Source organism: Lepidochelys kempii, chromosome 16, assembly GCF_965140285.1.
Source record: "Lepidochelys kempii isolate rLepKem1 chromosome 16, rLepKem1.hap1, whole genome shotgun sequence".
In the NCBI taxonomy this organism is placed as follows: Eukaryota; Metazoa; Chordata; order Testudines; family Cheloniidae; genus Lepidochelys; species Lepidochelys kempii.
The window spans coordinates 10505322-10524048 of NC_136395.1; the positions used below are offsets into that span (position 1 = coordinate 10505322).

At 45.9% G+C, this 18727-nt stretch overlaps 1 protein-coding gene across 10 annotated transcripts in view; it reads left to right on the plus strand.

Moving 5' to 3' along the window:
- CACNA1B (calcium voltage-gated channel subunit alpha1 B) overlaps nt 1-18727 on the plus strand; it is a 470003-nt gene that overhangs the window by 316039 nt on the left and 135237 nt on the right. For all 10 annotated transcript variants that reach the window (XM_073313878.1, XM_073313882.1, XM_073313876.1 and 7 more), the window contains 2 exons: nt 4674-4791; nt 12394-12461. In XM_073313878.1, the coding sequence (XP_073169979.1) occupies nt 4674-4791; nt 12394-12461 (186 nt within the window). The remainder of the gene's footprint in view (nt 1-4673; nt 4792-12393; nt 12462-18727) is intronic.

Here is an 18727-nt window from a genome sequence, read left to right on the forward strand (position 1 = left end):
ATCAATGGCTACATATATACTTGGAGCCAGGGGTGTGATTTCCAGCTGGCATAGATATACCCCAAGTGTAGATGTAGCCAATGACACTCCCACCAGTGTCAGTTTTTCAGTCCCTTTTTACCAGCAAAGCATTTATTGCTCAGACACAAATATAGATGAACATCAGTTGAAACAGGTAAACTACATCCTGCCCCTACTCCCTCCTAAGGCCTCAGAGAGCTTCTGCTGCTGCCCACACAGCAGGTATCCCCAACCAGGTCTTTCACCCAGCTGGCACATCCAGCCCTCCCTTCCAGATCCTTTCCCTAATCTCGAGTCTGCTGTAGGAGCCACTCTACTCCCTCCAGCTCTCCTCTGAACTCAGGCTGCCCTTTGTATCCCAGCAGGAGTGTTTGAGTCACAGTCTTCTATCATGTGACCCAGGGTGTTGTAGCAAATTGCTACATCTCTGTACTCCAGCAATCAGGTAGAATGCATTCAGCAGCTCAGCAAGAAGTGTTTACAACAACATTAGACCCAGAGACAGTTTATAAACCAGAAAGACCTCTGTTAGCTGTTCATCCAGCACTACTTGAGGATTGCCACTTAAATAATTATATGCTGCTAGCTTGTAAGAGGTAGACCATTGACGGGTGCCTGAGGGGATATGGAATATTGGAGACAGGATGCTATTGAACTTTGGCTCTGCTGAGGGATGTTTTATTCAGTGGCTAAGCTTCAGTGACCCTCTGCTTTTGGCCACTTTAGCTGTCTTCTTTTCTGAGTAGCATTGCTGGGTTTAAATTCATTCAGGTCCTGGTTCAGAAAGCATCCCCATTCAGGACAACACCTTAAGTATGTGCTTCAATGCTTTCCTGAATTGGCATCCCAGTCTTTGACATCACTAACACACACTAGTCAGTCTATTATTATTATGGAGCAGATTTTAAAAGCTATTCTTATTCTATCATCTGATGGCTGTTCAGCCAAACCTTTGCATTCAATATTGAGCAGTGCCGGACAAACTAATCACCATAGACCATCTGGGAAGTTTTGCCCATTTATATTTCTGCAAATGTTCCATAAAACAAATGTTGATGTTTGTGACTTTTTTCCATATTCCAAATGATCTGGCAAATAGTGTGAGCTGCTCACAGATCATTTCCCACAGCTCTTGGCGTGAGTATTCACTAGTCGTGATTTGCTATGCAATCTGTGATTGGCTTCCTAAGTCACATGATATTTCTGCTTCCTGACTGGATGATTCCAAAAGCCACAAATAGCTTTCCAGTCAGGTTAGCAATCCTCCAGGATTGCCCTAGAGCCTCCAATTGTCATGTGATGAAACCTCCAGGAATATGTCCAACCAAAACTGGCAACCCTGCTTTCCAGTTGACCCCGAACACTTCCATCCTGATTTTTCATGCATATGCCTGTTTCCCCAGCTCCTTCTCTTTCCATGAACATTCTTGTGAACCAAATTCACTCACATGAATGGTTCTGGAAAGCAAACGAAAGCAGATGCAAATTCATGGGAATTATTTGAATAAGTGTTTTTGAATCCTGTTTTGTAGAACTCATCCAGCACTAGTGCTGAGAGACCAATGGCCAGAGCCAGGTACTCAAGTTACTCTGGTATAAATCCAGAGTAAATCCATTGACTGGGGTTACTTCAGATTTACACTGATGTAACTGAGACCAGAATCCCTGTCCCTAAGTGGTCATTAGGATGTACACATTGCACTATACTTCCTCGTCTGCCATAAGAATCATCATCGTCCCTCAGAGCCTTTCCCGAGATCCGGAGCTGGTGGGCAGTCTCTGAAATTTGAAATTCTCTCTAGTATATGGTTCACATGTGGGTCGTGATTGCTAACAATACATCACGTTTTATTTTCTTACTAAATACAGACCACTGAAACGTTCTGTTAGTGGGTTGGAGTACTGAATTCCAAAACCCATTTCCTAATGCCGTAGGAAGTACTATAGTTAAAATCTTCCATACAGGGCAGGCAGAACACTAGGTGCACAAAGTTACTGAAAACACAAACAAAGTTGTTGAAAAATGGGGATGGCAGAGGCTCGGAAGAGTGAAAGTTTTGGTGTGGAATAAGCACCTAGTAGTTGTGATGCATATCAAAGCCTGAGACCAATTCATTGATTGCTATTTGTTTAGATATTATTCATGTTCTATTTATTGTTGTTGTGCCAGCATCCAAAGTCTACGATCAGGATCTGGGTCCCATTGTGTTGGGCCTTGTACAAGCACATAGGTAGTCACAGTCCCTCACCTACGAACCCAAGGTTCCTCCTCCTCCCCCCGATTATATTCTCCATTTAGATTCTGTGTTGGGTTTTGTGCTTCTCTGGCCTGGTGGTTGCTGTCTGCAACATTTGGCTGTCTGTGGCATCTTGTGGTCAAAGACGGCAGGAAGAAGCAGGTGCTGACCAGAACACCGTGTAACCCATACACCTTCTGGGTGTGGTGTTCTGTCCCATCTAGTGGCACTGAGACCACTTAAAAAGAGAGAGATAAAATGAGTCTGCTCTACTGCCTTAGCTAACAGCCAGTTGGTGTTTAGCTTACGTGGTAGAGGCTCACGCACTAAGCTCCAGAGGTCCCCGGTTCGATCCCACCCGTTGACAGACCAGGGTCTGTTGTCATTGCACCTACTGTTACTGACAAACCACAATGGTGGGGCTACCAAGTGTCCAGTGTCTCCTGTGACACTCATGTCTGCCTCAGCCCCATCACACCTTCGTGCAGCCCTGTAGGATCGAGTAGGGAGGCAATAGGGTTTCCCTAGCTGTTTCTCCTCCAGGTCACTAGGGCTGCTGTAAGGGTAAATTGTAGCTTAGCTGCCTCTTTCCCTCCACTCTGATTGTTCCCCGGCTGCAGCCAAGCTGCATGGAGCAGCCAGGAGGAGGAAGCAGCTGTGGCTGGTAGCCTGGTGCTGTGCTGCTGGCCAGGGAGAAGGGTGGGAAGAAGAGGGGAGATTGGGGCAGGCGAGTAGGAAGCAGGTTCCACAGTTGCTCCTTGAGGCTGCTGGATGGTGCTTGCTGAGCAAAAATCCAGATGGCCTCTCTGCCAACCCCTCTCACTGCTCAGCCTGTTGGCACTCTGCCAGGGGAAAGCGTGGAGCTGAGATGAGAGCAATGAAGCTGGCTGAAAAAGAAGGCGAGGGATTCACTGCTGGGCTCTGCCTCCCATCCATTGCCAACACACCCACTTCCTCTAGCTGCCCCCTGGTACCTCCTCAGCATCCTCCCAGCTACCCCAACACCTGCCAGCTAGCTCCCCTCACCCCCCAGCTCCCCCACCTGACCCCCAGCACCCACCAGATATTACTCAGGAATCCCCCAACTGTCCCATGGCACACTGCCCAGGTATCCCCTCCCTAGCACCCCCAAATTCAAACATCTTCCAGTTACCCCAGACACAACCCACAGCCAGGGTACCTCCTGCATCAGGAGACATCTGCTTCCATCTGCCTTTGCCCCATAGGCAGCCAATAGTGTTCCCCCCTGCCAGAGACAGGCTCTTCTCCTGACCCCTGTGGGGTGAAGTCAGTGACTCTCTCCCATCCATGGGAAACATCACAGGTGGAGCTATGGCAACCTTGGTGCCTATGCATGACTGGCTAATAGAAGAAGACTGAAAATTCCACTGGGCTGGCCTGGCCAGGGCATATGGGAGTAGAATAATAGGATATCAGGGTTGGAAGGGACCTCAGGAGGTCATCTAGTCCAACCCTCTGCTCAAAGCAGGACCAATCCTCAATTTTTGCCCCAGATCCCTAAATGGCTCCCTCAAGGCTTGAACTCACAACCCTGGGTTTAGCAGGCCAATGCTCAAACCACTGAGCTACCACTTCTGCAAGCGGGCAGTCTTCGCTCTGTCTCCTGCCGTCAACCTCACAGTGCCGGTGCTGCCAGGCAGCAGAAAACAGGCAGCCCCAGGGTCCGCTGAGGGAAGGCGTTTTGAGGCGGGAATAGGACTAAGGCGCAGCCATTAAGTGCTGCTACTGGTCTCCTGCTGCCAGTGGTCCCAGGTACTCCTTAGCCCTCGTGGCAGACCACAGCTGTCTCTGGTTACAGGGCCCTCTCATGGGTCCTTGGGTCCTAACGTTGGGTCCAAGGGCCTCCTCCCAGCCCAAGGTTTGGATTTGTGGATCCATGAATCCTGCCTCAAACCACCTCCAGCTGGCTGGAAGGAATTTTATGAAGTCTGGTAGATAATACCTATTTTCTCTGCTGGACCTCCCAATAATCACTATACCACTTTGGTTTTATCTAAACCAAAATAGTTTAAAGGATGTATTTTAAGGAATGTAACTGACTGGAGTTCTCAGAAGGAATCTCTCCCTATCCTCTTAAGGGAGGCAGAAAAAAATGCAAGCAACTGCCAGTTTTAGGTAGATATGTATATGGTGTTGTAGCCATGTTGGTCGAGACAGGGTTGCAGTTTATCTGCAGAAGGGGCTTCTAGAAACTATTATGGGCAAAAGAAAGCTAAATAGCCTGAAGGTGTTGGACAGGTTTCTGGCACACCCCGTTGCAGTGACCTTCTTATCAGTAGATTTCCCTTTGAGGGTCTGTGCCCATGGCAGTGTATAAATGATGCTTAAACTCTCCAATCCTTTGCTCATCTCTCTCTCTCTCTCTCTCTCTCTCTCTCATATTTAACTACCCAGATACTGACTGGTGAAGACTGGAATGCAGTGATGTATCATGGGATAGTATCACAAGGTGGTGTCCACTCAGGAATGTTCTCTTCCATTTACTTCATCGTCCTGACTTTGTTTGGTAACTGTATCCTTGCACTTCAGTATGACTTGTCCATGGTATGACATGCCGTCTCTCACTGGCCAATCAGCATTCAGGATTTTCCAGGCTTCTGAAGTGCTGGAAGGCAATGTAGTGTAGTGGGTGAAGCCCAAGTCTGGGAGTCAGGACACTTTGGTGCTGTGCTGACTTTGCCACTGGCTTACTGGGTGACCTTATGTAATTCACTTAGGGCTTGCCTCTGCACAGACCTGCTCCAAACACTAAATTAGTTTTAATTCATACCTTTTGGTATTTCACTGCAAGTCTGTGTGTGGACACTTACTTCAAATTAAGATTGAATTTAGGCCAGGGGAAAAATAATTTAAGATAAATCCGAATAGAACCTTTTAGCGTGAAGTGTGTCCACACACATACTTGCACTGAAATGAAATCCAATGTAGGCTAGGTCTACACTACAGCCTAAGCCGGCAAAACTTACGTCACGCAGGGGTGTGAATATTCCACCCTCTGAGCGACAGAAGTTACACCGGCATAAGCACTCGTGCACACAGCACTATGCCGGCGGGAGACTTTCTTGCGCCAACATAGCTTATGCCACTCGCATAAATCAGTAGGAGTTTTGCCTGAGTAAGGACTGCAGGATCTGGATTCAATAAAATGCACCATCATGCATGCCACAGCCTACTTCTCTAATAAACGGAGTATTTTAATTATTCAGTGTCAAATTATCTGATCACGTATTAATTTATTAGTATACATTGAAGCCTCCTACTTTTAGCAAATTCTAATCTCAAAAAAACTCCAGAAAATATTTATTAGGTCACCAAGTCACCACACTCATACCATATGGATTAGATTTCTCTTTAGACCTTGTGATTTGGTACTGCTGTTATGTACTGTGATAAAGTAATTGCATACTTAGTAATAAATTACAGGGGTGAAAAATTGTTCACTAAAAGCAAGTTAGAAGTGTGCTTTTCAGCCCTGGTTCAACAAACAACACATCTAGTTTATGCATATTGTACCATTCAGTGTGTAGAGCATCTTCATCTGTACCGGGACAGCTGCAGCGCTGTATGTATAGACATGGCCTTCGTTATTTATTTGGTGAATGTTTGAGTGTAAACTACCATGTTCGTGAAACGCTTCAGGGTCTTTGGATGAAAGATCCAATAGCAGGGCAAAGGAGCCTTCACGGGCTGATCAGAGTGCCTCTCAACCGCCTCCCACCTGAGAGAGCCTCTTTAGGCTTAGCGGCCTTTGCTCCAAGTCAAAAAAGATGTTTGTTTGGGAATTTGTATTAAAGGGTGGGTGGCGGGGTGGGGAATAGCTGTATTGAAACAGTCCATAGAGAATCATTTTGGGGGGAAAGGTGAGAAAACAAGATAAGTGCACATTTACAGCAGTGTACCAGCCTTTCATTTTGCACGTTTCTCCATATTCAGTGTGAGGCAATACGATAAGGACCGGCAGATTAAATGGCATCTGAGTTGTACTTGTCACATTAGAGGCTGCCTTCGGAATTACCCAGCTCTAATTCAGACTGTCAGTGAGCAGCAGTATCTACTACATGGAGCCTGGCTCAGTCTTAGCACTAGGGTATCCATCTCATGCAGTGCAGAGACCCCTCTGGAAAGAGGAAGATTTCTGAAATTGGGACTGTAGGTCGGGGGCGGGGGAGGAAGGAAGAGCTGTGGATCTTTAGGGTATGGCATCCTGAAAATGAGATGAAAATATAATCACATTGAGAGAGAGAGAGAGAGAGACTGGGAGAAACAGACTGGCTTTTAACCATAAAGACACTGAGATCTAATGCTTTTTAAAAGGATACGGATTCCATTCTTATCCCTTTCTTCCCCCCACCCTCACTAATTCTCTGCTCCAATATACTGATGTCACTCCCCAGAATTCATTAGTTACACCAGCATAAAACTTGTGTAATGGAGCGGCGAATCAGAGCCATAGTGTAGTTTTCAGAGTATTGCTCAATTTGAGTTCCACCAAGGGACAGATTCTCTTCTCTGCACCAGCCCCTTTTGGGCTAATCTGTCAGTGAAAGGCGGGAGGAACTCCCCCTGCACAGGAGCTGTGTGAGACGTGCATCTGGAGCCACTCCAGTACCTGGAGCAGTCCAGAATTAGGGAGGCACAAAAGCCAGAGAGACTTTCTCCAAACTGTCCCAAAGCTGTTGTCCCAACCTGCTTAGGAAGAGCCCTGTCCTTTATGAAATGCTGTGAGGGACATATGGCAAGGGAGAAGAGGAAAGGGTTTCCCATTGGTTGATGCACTGTTTCCTATACTGGTTTTATTTTCATTTCCATGTTACATGCCTTACAGGGCCAACATCATGTTCTTTGTACGCTCCAGCCATCCAACTGTCTTCTTTGTTAGGGATGCAAGGAGGGCCTCTTCCCTGTATGTTTCCACCCATACTCCTCTTGATGTGTGTCTGAAACTTTGGCAAATCCTCACACCTACCTGCTGTACTCTGCGAAGAACAGATGCCATAAAGGGACGCTTTGAAATCTCTTGCACTGTCACTTCTTTGTTGATTTCATTGAATCCAAGAGCAGGTAAAGGGTTAGATTAAAATAATAGTCATTATCTCCAACTCTGGAACATGATTAGCAGCTCAACTAGCTTTATGGGCTGAGCATCCCTAACCAGGAGAATTTTGCACATAAAAGGGACCTCATGATGTGGAACTAACCACTTTAAAGTTCCGTTTTAACTGGCAGACAGTTCCAGCTGAAGATTACACTTGGGGAGAACATTTTTAAAGACATTTTAATAGCCTGAGTCTTTCATTGTTTTAGAGACACAAGATGGGTGAGGTAGTATCTTTTATTGAACCAGCTTCTGTTGATGAAAGAGACAAAGCTTTTGAGCTACTCGGAGCTTTTCTTCAGGTCACTTTCATTATTCGTTCATTTTCATTATTGCCCATTTCGGTGCTCAGTAACGTGCCTCCAGGATTCTCACTCAGCTCATCCAGGAGAGAGCCACTAAAACTTTGCTTCTCATGTCTGTTGCCTGCAATCTGAACTATGTGCAAACAGCGGAATCTTCAGGGCACTATATACATACATAAAAGAAGATATGTCGAGAGTGATTCTTTAATTCCCTGTGCATCCTGCAGGTGAAAATGAGTTCACCGCCATGGAGTTTTTGCATAAATGAAGTACACAGGTGGAGAAGAAAGCCAACTGAAACGTATTTGACATTAAGGAAATCCCTATAACAGGGCTAATTCATCCCAGTGAAGTTCCTGGACCAGGTTCGGATGTGAGATACTGTGCACTGTTGCAAATCTGGAAGAAGACTTCAGTGGAGGTACTCCAGATTTACACCAGTGTAAGTGACATCAGAGTATGGCTTATTTTGTCTCTGTAGAAATATCTCTTCCTAAGTGTTTCAGACCAGTATAATTTGATAGAGTAAATTTGGGATTACTCTGCTCCCTAACCATGTGACTTTATCTCCAATTAACATTCATGAGAATCTGCACAGATTGGGAAGAACAGATGTGGGAAATGTTTTTTTGTTCTGGTTTTAAAGTGTCTCTTTTCCCCTTGATCACTCGGGGAATAGGAGCGGTAAGCCCCTGGTACTCCTGCTGATATTTCAAAAAGGATTTCAATGAGGTCGCTGCCACCTCTGTCTTTCATTGAAATACATTTTTAATGCTTGTGGCATGCAGGGGGCATTCTTTTCATATATCAGGGAAAAGTGAACCATAACTTTCAAATGGCTTATGTTGTGTCAAGTACAACATAAGCAGAAATGTCTGAAAATGAAATATCAATGTAGTCTGCCAAAACCCAACCAACCCACCCTCCCTAATATTTTTTCTAGATGTTAACCATTTGGCGGTGCAAGTAGGTATAACGTGAAGTAATAGACTGGCATTAAGAAAAGAAAAATGATGGTCAGAAACAATATATCTATTATCCTTTAGGGAACAATCCTGCAACAGTCAGATAGTGGATTAGATATGACAGATAATGTCTCTTCTATTTTTAATCCATCAGTTAAGGGGACACTCTTAATTACTTTTTAAACAATAATTTTACTATTTCGTTCCCACTTCTGTCATTTGCAATACCCTCTTAGAAGCTTGAAAAGAACACGTCTTTCCCAACCTGGATTTTCCAGGAGGCAAACCCTAAGGTACCGCCACCCTTTCCCATGGGCGTTTTCGCGGGAGTTGAAATGTACAGGGCTCTTCTCATTTTCCTTACTTGCTTCCCTGATGTCAGATCAGCTCCGGGAATGTGTGCTCCATCTGGGAGGCTGTGCAGGAGCAAAGCAACAGAAGACATTGCAGTCCCTCTGTAAGGAGTGGCTTTATTTTCAGGTTCTCAGCACCAGCATTTGATGAATTACTGCTTAGGAGAAGGAGGTTCCCCGCCTGCTTCATACATACATCCCTGCCCACCGTGGTCCGTGATCCCATCACTCAGCACAGAGCTGGCCTAAGAATTTGCGGGGGGGAGTCAGTGAGGTGATTCTCCAGGAGACTTAACTGTTCCATTTTACATGAAAGTGTGCTGAGTGGGTGTATCCTTGGCCTCCTGCTTCAATAGTGCAGCCCCGGTGTTTGTATCAGTTTATGTTTTCAAGGATCTTTGCAAGGAAAAGGGCTAGAAACTGGCTTCAAAACCAAAACCAAAATGACCCCCAAACCCTGAGATCCTTGTTTCTATATGTCTAGTTCCACAAAATCCTGGGGCTGGTTCTGTCTCAGTACGTTTAATGGGAGTGGTACTATTGGGATGGAGAAAAGAATCTGGCCTGATATAAGGTAAGGCCTTGTCTATATTCAGTCTTGCTCTGTACAGAAGTGCAACTTTGAATACAATCGAGACCTAGAGGGAGTGTCCTAAATGAAACTTCAAGGCCAAATCTATCCCTCAAAAGCAGCCTGTGATGGCCCTCTCTTTATACTTATGGAGTGAGGACAATGCTGAATGAAGGCTGCTGAATTCAGCTAACCAGCGGATTGCGTTAACTTGTCCAGGAAGATACAATCTGAGCTGAATGCTGAAGTTGTGTGCAATGCTTGATACAACCAGGGCTCCTGCCAAGGTCTTAATGTGACTCGCATGGTCCCAAAGCTCCCATTTTACCAGACTGCATTAGTTTGAAGTTGGATCAAAACTGTGCAACCCTTTAAAAGATATATTGGTGGGGGTTAACAACATTATGTGAGGCTTTTTCTGCCTATGTGTATGTAGGGGATAGGTGTAGGAAGCCAGCTTCGTGATTGCCGTTTAACCCCATTGGCTTTCTGACTGGGTTGCTCGGAGGTGTTTTGAAAGCATTGGGAGCAGCTGAGAGAATTATAGAATATCAGGGTTGGAAGGGACCTCAGGAGGTCATTTAGTCCAACCCCTGCTCAAAGCAGGACCAATCCCCAATTTTTTTTGCCCCAGATCCCTAAATGGTCCCCTCAAGGATTGAACTCACAACTCTGGGTTTAGCGGGCCAGTGCTCAAACCACTGAGCTATCCTTCCCCCACTTCCTACCACTGTGCCTTCATTGGGGTGGCTTGTCTCCCAGTGCCCCTATGTGGATCTTGGGTAGTGCCCTGCCATGGACTCAGGCTCCTTTGGGCGGGGCAGTCGTAAGATTGTTGAGGCCAAACCCTACAATGTGTCTGTGCTTCAGTCACCCAGTTACCTCAGGTGCTGGAGGCTCCTAGTCTCCCTTGGCCAGGGAGACAGTACTTACCCCCTGATGGCTGCCTCAGCTGGTAGGCTAGTGACCCTTCCTCTCAGGTAGGGAGGCAGGTAGCTCTTGCCTCTTTGCCAGTCAGTCCTAAACTGAGCCAGGCTCTCTCCTTTCCTCCCCACTCCAGGCCTGGCATTGACTGCAGGTATAATGGGGCAGGGCTAGGTGGGCCCAAAGGCTCTCTTCATCCCTGCTGTACTGATGGGCAGTTTCTCTGCTTCATCACAGTGTCCCTCAGCATAACTTAGAAATGACCAAGCAGCCTGCTCTGAGCTAGACTGTTGGGAATGGTCCCCAAGGTACCACTCAGCTAGCTGAGCATTGCTGGAGCTCAGGGCGCTCGGAGCACATCCCTCATGTGCCCCGAAGCTGAGGGGTCTGGGCCTGGGTGGTGTAGAGCCAACTACACCAGCTTTATGCCACCACAGATCCCCTGGACACTGGGGAGTCGCAGCTGCCCTACTAGGACAACTGCCTGAGAAGTGCAAAGCACCCACATAGTTAAATGGGTTCTTAACCCAACGTTTCCCTAAATCCTGTCTTAGATTTAGCTGCCATGGAAGGGTCTGCTAACTATACTACACTCCCTTCCTCCTTGCCATACTCCCCTTTATCTCCTTCACTCTTTTCTATCTCATTGCTTTCTCCTGTAAATTATTTGTTCCCTACAGCAGTGCCTTGTGCATCTTTCCCAGCTCACAGACCATGCCAGCAGACACAGCCTAGTTGTTAATTACGTTCTGTCTGCCTAAAATTCCTTCAGGCATTTCAGTTGTTTCTGGTATATTTTCAATTCCTGTCCTAAACTCTTGTGCAACAACTACTGTGTCAAACAACTACAGTGTTTTGCTCTAGTGGATGAAGCAACCCCTACACACACACACACACACACACAGGCATGTACAGTAGTAAATTACTTTGGGATTCTTTAGAGGAAGAAGACTATGCACGTGCAAGATCATCTTCATTATCATGTTAGGATCCCATTCAGCAGATCCATCAATACCTCAGACAGCCATCACGGGACATCTAGAGCTGAACACCGTGTTGTCATATATCTGATATGTTCACAACAGCATGGCATTCTTTCTGAGATGTGATTTTGGATTTGAGGACGTGTTTTGTTTTTGTTTGTTTGCAGCATATGCCCCGCCTTTTCTGTATGTACGATCTTATTTGTAATTTATCCTTCGCTGTATTGCAAACCAATACCAAAAATGGTCACAATAAAAAAATATGAAGGAACAAGGAGGAGCTGAAATCATAAGCAAAAATGAAAGTGTTCCTCCTAATAATAATTGAAAGAATAACAACAGAGAGGACATATAGTAGGTACCAGTGATAAAGGAAGCAATAATCTCATTGCCATAAGGACTTTATTGTGATAAATTGTATTTTCTTTTAGCTCGTATGTAATATTGCAGTGAGATAAATTTAACTTGAGAAGGCATTTTCCTTTTTAATGGCAACCATTGTATAGTACAGATGGAAGAATGATCTCAGAGCAAACCGCTTTTCAGCTAATGGTTGATATTTAAGTAAGGAGAGAACGAAGAAGGCCAAAAAGTAGGTGTGTGTGTTTGGGCCACCGTGGAGGAGTGGAGAAGCTGGAGGGGAAGAATGGATGAAACTGTGATATCTCGTATGCTGTGGAATAGTCTCCCCGTGCAAGTGATGAAGTTGGGTAATTTATACCTGGATTGACAAAGCACTGGAGAATATTCAGTAGGATGCAATCCTGTGTTGACAGGAGGGGAACTAGATTTTTCCTTTTCCCATGTCTGTAATACTCTGTTTGTTGCAGGCGGTGGTGGTGGTGGTGGGGAAATATAGGTGGAAGATTATGTAACTCATCACTGTGTGAAGATTTTTCCTTAGCCGCTGCCTAAAAGACACACTCCTGAATGTCTTCTTGGCTATTGCTGTCGACAATCTTGCGAATGCACAAGAGTTAACCAAGGTATGTATGAAATATCTGGCTCTTCAACCCGTACTTGTTCCGGAGGTCCTGTGGTATGTGATCTCCATTCTGCAAATGTGACTAATGAATTCTTATTGCATTCTCCCCTTATGACCCTAAAATTCTGTATAGGCCACTGGTGATGGATCTAAATGACTTGTCCTACTCCAGCCAACCTCTGGTGGCCTTGAGATTTCTCTGCAAGTGTCATGCTCCTGTGGCACCTTTATTTGCCCATTTCCATTGCTGTAGCCCTTATTTAGGGAGTTGATTTTGAAACATACATTCCTTTTTGCTTAATAACGAAGACTGTGCCTGTGCATCTTTGTACCTCTGAGCCCTCCTTAGTCTTTAGATTCCCTTTTATTATTATTATTATTTTATTTTATAGAGTGGGTAGTGAGCACTTTTCCTTGCTATCACACAAAAGTGAAGAAGGACCTCTGGTATTAGCTAGTTTCAGGGGCAGCGGTGAACCAGTTGAAGGTTTTTAGCTGACTCAATAGAATATTTTGAAGTTCTCGCCTGAGGAAATAGAGTGATTCATGTCCTATTGCCTAGTTTGGTGTTCCGTGCTAATACTTCTTCCCTTGCCGAATTTCAGTGCAAATCAGAGAATTAAAATCCTCCAGTCAGGTCTGTGGAAAGCCACTTGCAAAAGGCCTTTACAGAGTTTTAGTCAAGATATTTAAACCTGCCTGCCCCTTGGCAGAGGCAAGAGAAATTTGACACACAGGCCAGAGCATTGGCAGAATGCCAGGACCTGGCAAGAGCTTAAAATGAAGCTGAGGTTAGCTTTACTTTAATACTTCATTTTACATTGGAACATCCCTTATGGGAATATATATATACTCCAGGATTGTGCTGGAAAGGTCCAAAATGCTACAGCTGACCATAGTGTTACTGTTCTGCTTTGGATCATTACTGCAGAATCCTTCTTTGATCTCTCTGGTTTTGTTTACACATTTCTAACTCATTCTCATTGGTGAATAAAATTAACACAAGGCCTGTTGTAATGCTGCTCCCACTGCTACAATGGTGTGTGTCCTGCTAATTAACAAGGAGAAATGCGTTTGTCCAGCACCTAGCGCAACGGGATCCTGGTCCATGACGGGGGCTCCTAGGCACTAAGATAACACAAGAATAAATAATAATATCCCTTGGGGCAGTTATATTTCACAGACTTTTACGGGCTATTCCTTCTGTAGTAAAAAGGATCACTAATCCTTGTGCTTGTTGTACCAGCTGGTGAGAGAGCTTTCCTTGGTAGAGCTGTGACAGTGCTTGCCAGTCAGTGGCATGCTGTGACATTTTCAGTCAGGCATGCAGTTGTACATTGGCGCGCGAGAGGGTGTCCTCTGTGTGGTGTGACCTTGCACATACAGTCATGCTATGCGGAGGATTCCATTTCGTTCTACAAAATGGCGTCCTCCACACAAGTTCAGGGCCAGACAGAATTGTCCTGCAGGCACAGCCAGACTGAAGCATTCAATGCATGCCTTGGAGACACCGACGGCACGCCACTGTTGCCAGTAGTTCAGAGATACCATACATCCCTAATAGTTCTTGCGGTGGGAAGCCAGACTAAAAGAAGGTCCCCTATCCCACCCCAATTCCTGCCACTCAGATCCAAATGCAGTTAACTGTACCATGGTACAGGGCTGTTTTAGGGTTGAACTTTTCTTCTAGTCCTCCCTCTCTTCTCAGCAGCTGCTGCTGAGTGGAGCTTTGTTTCCTGAAAACGGATGTCTGATGTATAGCACAAGAAAGGGATAATGGGTAATAGGGGTATAAAAAATGTTCCTTTGTCTGTGAGATCATGTTTTCTGCATCTCTTTTCTGTTATGATTCATTTGAATCCTGAGTTTTGGGGATGGGTCTTAGTTTTACTGGGGAAGATTTTCTCTTACAGAAACTCAGCTGTTTCTGTGCATTATAAAATCCAGAAATTTTTAGACTAGAGATTTATGATGCTCTCCATAGGTGTATTTAATCCCTCCCATGAAGATTTTGGGGAGTCACTTGCATGCAAGGATAAAAGACTAGGCCCCTAAGGCCTGGGCTACACTGTGTGCAGGGGTGGGGTTCAAACTAAGATATGTAGCTGAAGTTGAAGTATCTTAGTTCGACTTACCTGGCCGTCCTCATGGCGGCAAGTCGACCGTGGTGGCTCCCCCGTCGACTCCGCGTACTCCTCCTGCCGAGGTGGAGTACAGGCGTCGATTCAGGGATCAATTTATCGCACCTAGATGAGACACGATAAATTGATCCCCGTACTTAGGGTCCTTGTCTAATGAAGTTCATCTCTTCCTTTCTAGTCCTTTTAACTTTCCTGTTTTGCATATATCAGAAGCTGACTCTGATGATTAGAAAACTGCCTTTGTTAGAGTTTATAGAGTGCAATTAAATATTGACAGAATCAACAAGCATTGCCAAATCACCAAGCGTCTTTTAAACTCTCTTTCACTTCATGGATCCAAAAATCACTAGGGTTTTCAAAAGAAAAGGAAGAAGATAAAAGTAATTCAGTTACTCGGCCTACCTAGAGAATGAGAGATTTATTGCTAAGTAAATATGATCATGCAAAATCCAAAATGGCCTGGAGATATAATTAAATTACTCAGGAGTCAGTTGACCCCCAGAGACTTCCTTTGACAATTACATTTTAAAACACATCAAGATCAGTTGTGCATACAATGTCCAAATACTGTAAGTAACCTGAAAATGACAAAAAACACCTCCCCACTTCCATTCAGGTCTGCATCTGTTCAGCCAGCACTCCCTGTATTAGATATGAAATAGGACATGGTTTATCACATGACTTGCACTTCTTCTGTAGCATTAACCAGTGGATTGTCACTGATAGTGGAAGCCCGCAGAGTCATGGTTGCTGCATTTCAATGCAGTTTAGTAAGCGGAAACCTGATTAGAAAACTGACCGGTATTATAAAGCAACTCCCTAAAAATGCAAACTCCTCAAGTATTCCCCCTTCTGCTTTGAATAGGAGTGTGCGCTGCCCATGGGCGGCAGGTATCAAAGGCAGAGAAAGGCTCAGCCTACCCAAACTGCCTCTGTGGCGCCCACACTCCCTCCAGGCCCCCTCCTGCTTCCAGCCATGGGCCCACAGCTCTTCTTTCCCATGTGGCCGAGTCCTGGGCCAGTGGCGCCAGAACCATGGGGGTGGGGAGGGAGTGGACCATAGCCCTCCCATTTCCCCCTTCCCCTCCTCTTCCACCTGAGCCCCACGATCCCACCCCCTGGCCAGGCCAGCGTGGAGCCCTGCCGGGGAGCCTGGGCAGCTGTGGGGAGCAGCCTCCGGCCTGTGTCCCAGCCCCCCAGGCTCCCCAGCTGCCCAGGGCAGGAGGAGGGTCCGCGACCCTATGCTGGCTCCCCACAGCTGCCCGCGTGGCTCTCCCTGACCCAGCTCCAGCTGGAAGGGGGGCCTTTGAGCCACAGCCTGGCTATGGCAAGAGTGGTGCGGGCAACTGTGAGGAGCCACAGCATCACGGACCCTCTACTTGCCCCAGGTGGGCAGGGACGCAAGCTAGGGGCTGCTTGGGCACCCCACACTGTGCTCAGGTAGAGGATCGGCCATGGCTCCCCACAGCTGCCAGCCCGGCTCTTATCATGGCTGGGCTGCAGCTCCGAGCCCCCCCGCTTCTCCTGGCCAGAGCCGGGTCGGGGAGAGCTGCATGGGCAGCTGTGGGGAGCCTGGGTCCCTCCACCTACCCTGGACGGGGGGCCTGGGACACGGGCAAGGGGCTGCCTTCGCCTCCACCTTGGGCAGTTATTTTTAGTAAAAGTCACTGACCGGTCCTGCACAATAAACAAAAATTCATGGAAGCCCCATGACCTGTCCCTGATTTTTACTAAAAATAACTGTGACAGGACAAGGAGGGAGACGGTCCAGCCCCTACCGCTGCTGTGGCTCTGGGGTCTGCCAGGGATCCACAGCAACTCAGAGATCTAGGGTCTCTCCACTACCGGGTCCCTCTTGGCGGCTTGGAGCTATGGGGGCTGGTGGCTGGGAGCTGTGATGGGCCCCGCTACCTGCAACTGCTGAGAGCTCTGGGGCCCCTGCTGGCTGACAGCTTCAGCCCTTCTTGCCCCAGAGCTGATGTGGAAAATGTCACTGACTGAGGGTTCTGGTGCTCTCAGATTCTGAAAGCTGGGAATGGGTGACGGAGGATGGATCACTTGAGGATTACCTGTTCTGTTCATTCCCTCTGAAACATCTGGCATTGACCACTGTCAGAAGACAAGATACTGGCAGATGGACTTTTGATCTGACCCAGTATGGACGTTCTTATGTTCTTATGACCTTCGTGACATAATCTTAGCCTTAATGATGATAATCCTGAGCATTCATATCAAAATTTTCATCCATTGATCAGATGCATGTTCCAGTGTAGGGATCATGGACTAGATCTCAGCTTCAGGGAAGGAATGATGATCAAGTGGTTAGAGCACAGGACTGGGAGACAGGAATGCTGGGTTCTGTTCAGACCCCCTAGGTGTCCCCAAGCAAATCACTTATAACCTTCCTATCTGCTTTCCTTTCTGTAAAATGAGGATACTGACAGAGAGGTATGACCCAGGCTGGCAGCTGCTGCTGTTGTTAGTTGTAGTAACATTGGATTTGTATTGGGATAGCAACTATGAGCCCCAGTCATGCACGAGGACCTACTATGAGACACACTGTAAAAACACTGTCTCTGCCTCAAAGAGAGCTTACAATTTAAGTGTAAGACAGAAGTTTAATTAATATGTGTATAGTGCTTTGAGAACCCTGGATAGAGGGTGCTACAGAACTATTATTGTCTTTATTTTAGTATGAAACACTTGTCGGCTAAACACTAGTTGTTCTAAGTTACGTATTGCTAAATTTGTAAATACAATAGGAGTTTTCTTGAGCTACAGAGTCTATCGAAATGTAGTGCTGCAGTTGAGAGTGGCTTAAAAGCAGGAAATGTAATTTTCTGCTTTCTGAGTTTTATGTTCAGTGAATGGGTTATTAAAAAAAAGCCAATGACAATATTTAAACCTTTGTGATCGTATTAAAGCTGGCTAGAACTTGGGAGAAGAGACAATCGAAGAACCCCAGCCCATAAAAGCAAAACAGTCAAGCCTTTGTCAAATTACAGCACTTTCAGATTTTATACCCCAAAGCGTTCATATTCTGCAGAATAAAAAAATAATAAAAAAATATACATTTGACTTACAGTAAGAGTCTCAAGTCATTGATAAATGTACTGGAAGTTGGCAGCTGAGAAACATTGACTTTGTATAGTTGTTTAATGGAGCAGTTTCATCTTGGTCTGGCTTGGATTCCTTCTTTAACTGCAATGAGGATTTGCTCATTATAGATGTACTAATATCTGGAGAGAAAAAAGCAAGCTTGAAAGCCTAATGGCAGAGGGTTTTTTCCACGTCTATAATTCACTGTCATTTTTGTCTCTTGAAAAGAGGAAAGAAAAGGAAACCAATTTCAAAGTGAGTTACATCTGATCAAATACTATTAAATTCAGACCAGTTACTTTTTCTTGCCTATTCCAGGGTGGAGAAATCCATGTGTAGGCTATGCACTAGTTAATATCTCACAAAGCTAATCTTCAACGGCAGGAAGTGATCAAATAGCATCCTACAGAGTGCTATCGTGTGGTCTATAACTGCCTTCATCTTTGAAGAGTGATTATACTCAGAGTAGTGATGTTAAAAGTGGCATTATAGGGTTCCATGTTTATCTTCCCATAATTTCCCTGACAAATTTGACTAGTTTGAAAGTTAGAAGGGCTGGCCCTGGGATCTGAGCCCAGCCAAGTTCCTTGGCTCAACATCAGACATAAAGATTCAGCAGTCAGAACGAAACGACGGTGTTGATGATGCACTAGTTGAACACAGTAGCTCACGCTTCTGCACCTGTAGGGGTCCTGCAATGCTAACAAGAGTGGCAAACATAGAAAACAGTTACGGGGTTTTTTGGAAGAGTCAACTGATACGTTTCTCAAGACACACATGGAGCAGACCTGCTGTAGAGGTCTGCTTGAGGCTAGTTTTAAAGCCTGACCTGACCCAACCAGAGCCTGAGTGCGTCAAGTTGTTTTCAGACCTGACCCAAACCCAACACTTTCCCCTGAACCTGTCAGCACTGCCGCCGACTTATCCTTGGGGCTTGACCTGGTGGGGGTGTCCCACTCCTGACGCCCCATGACTGCATTCCCTCTGCCTCCTGTCCATGGGCTTGGCACAGTGACTGGGAGAACCT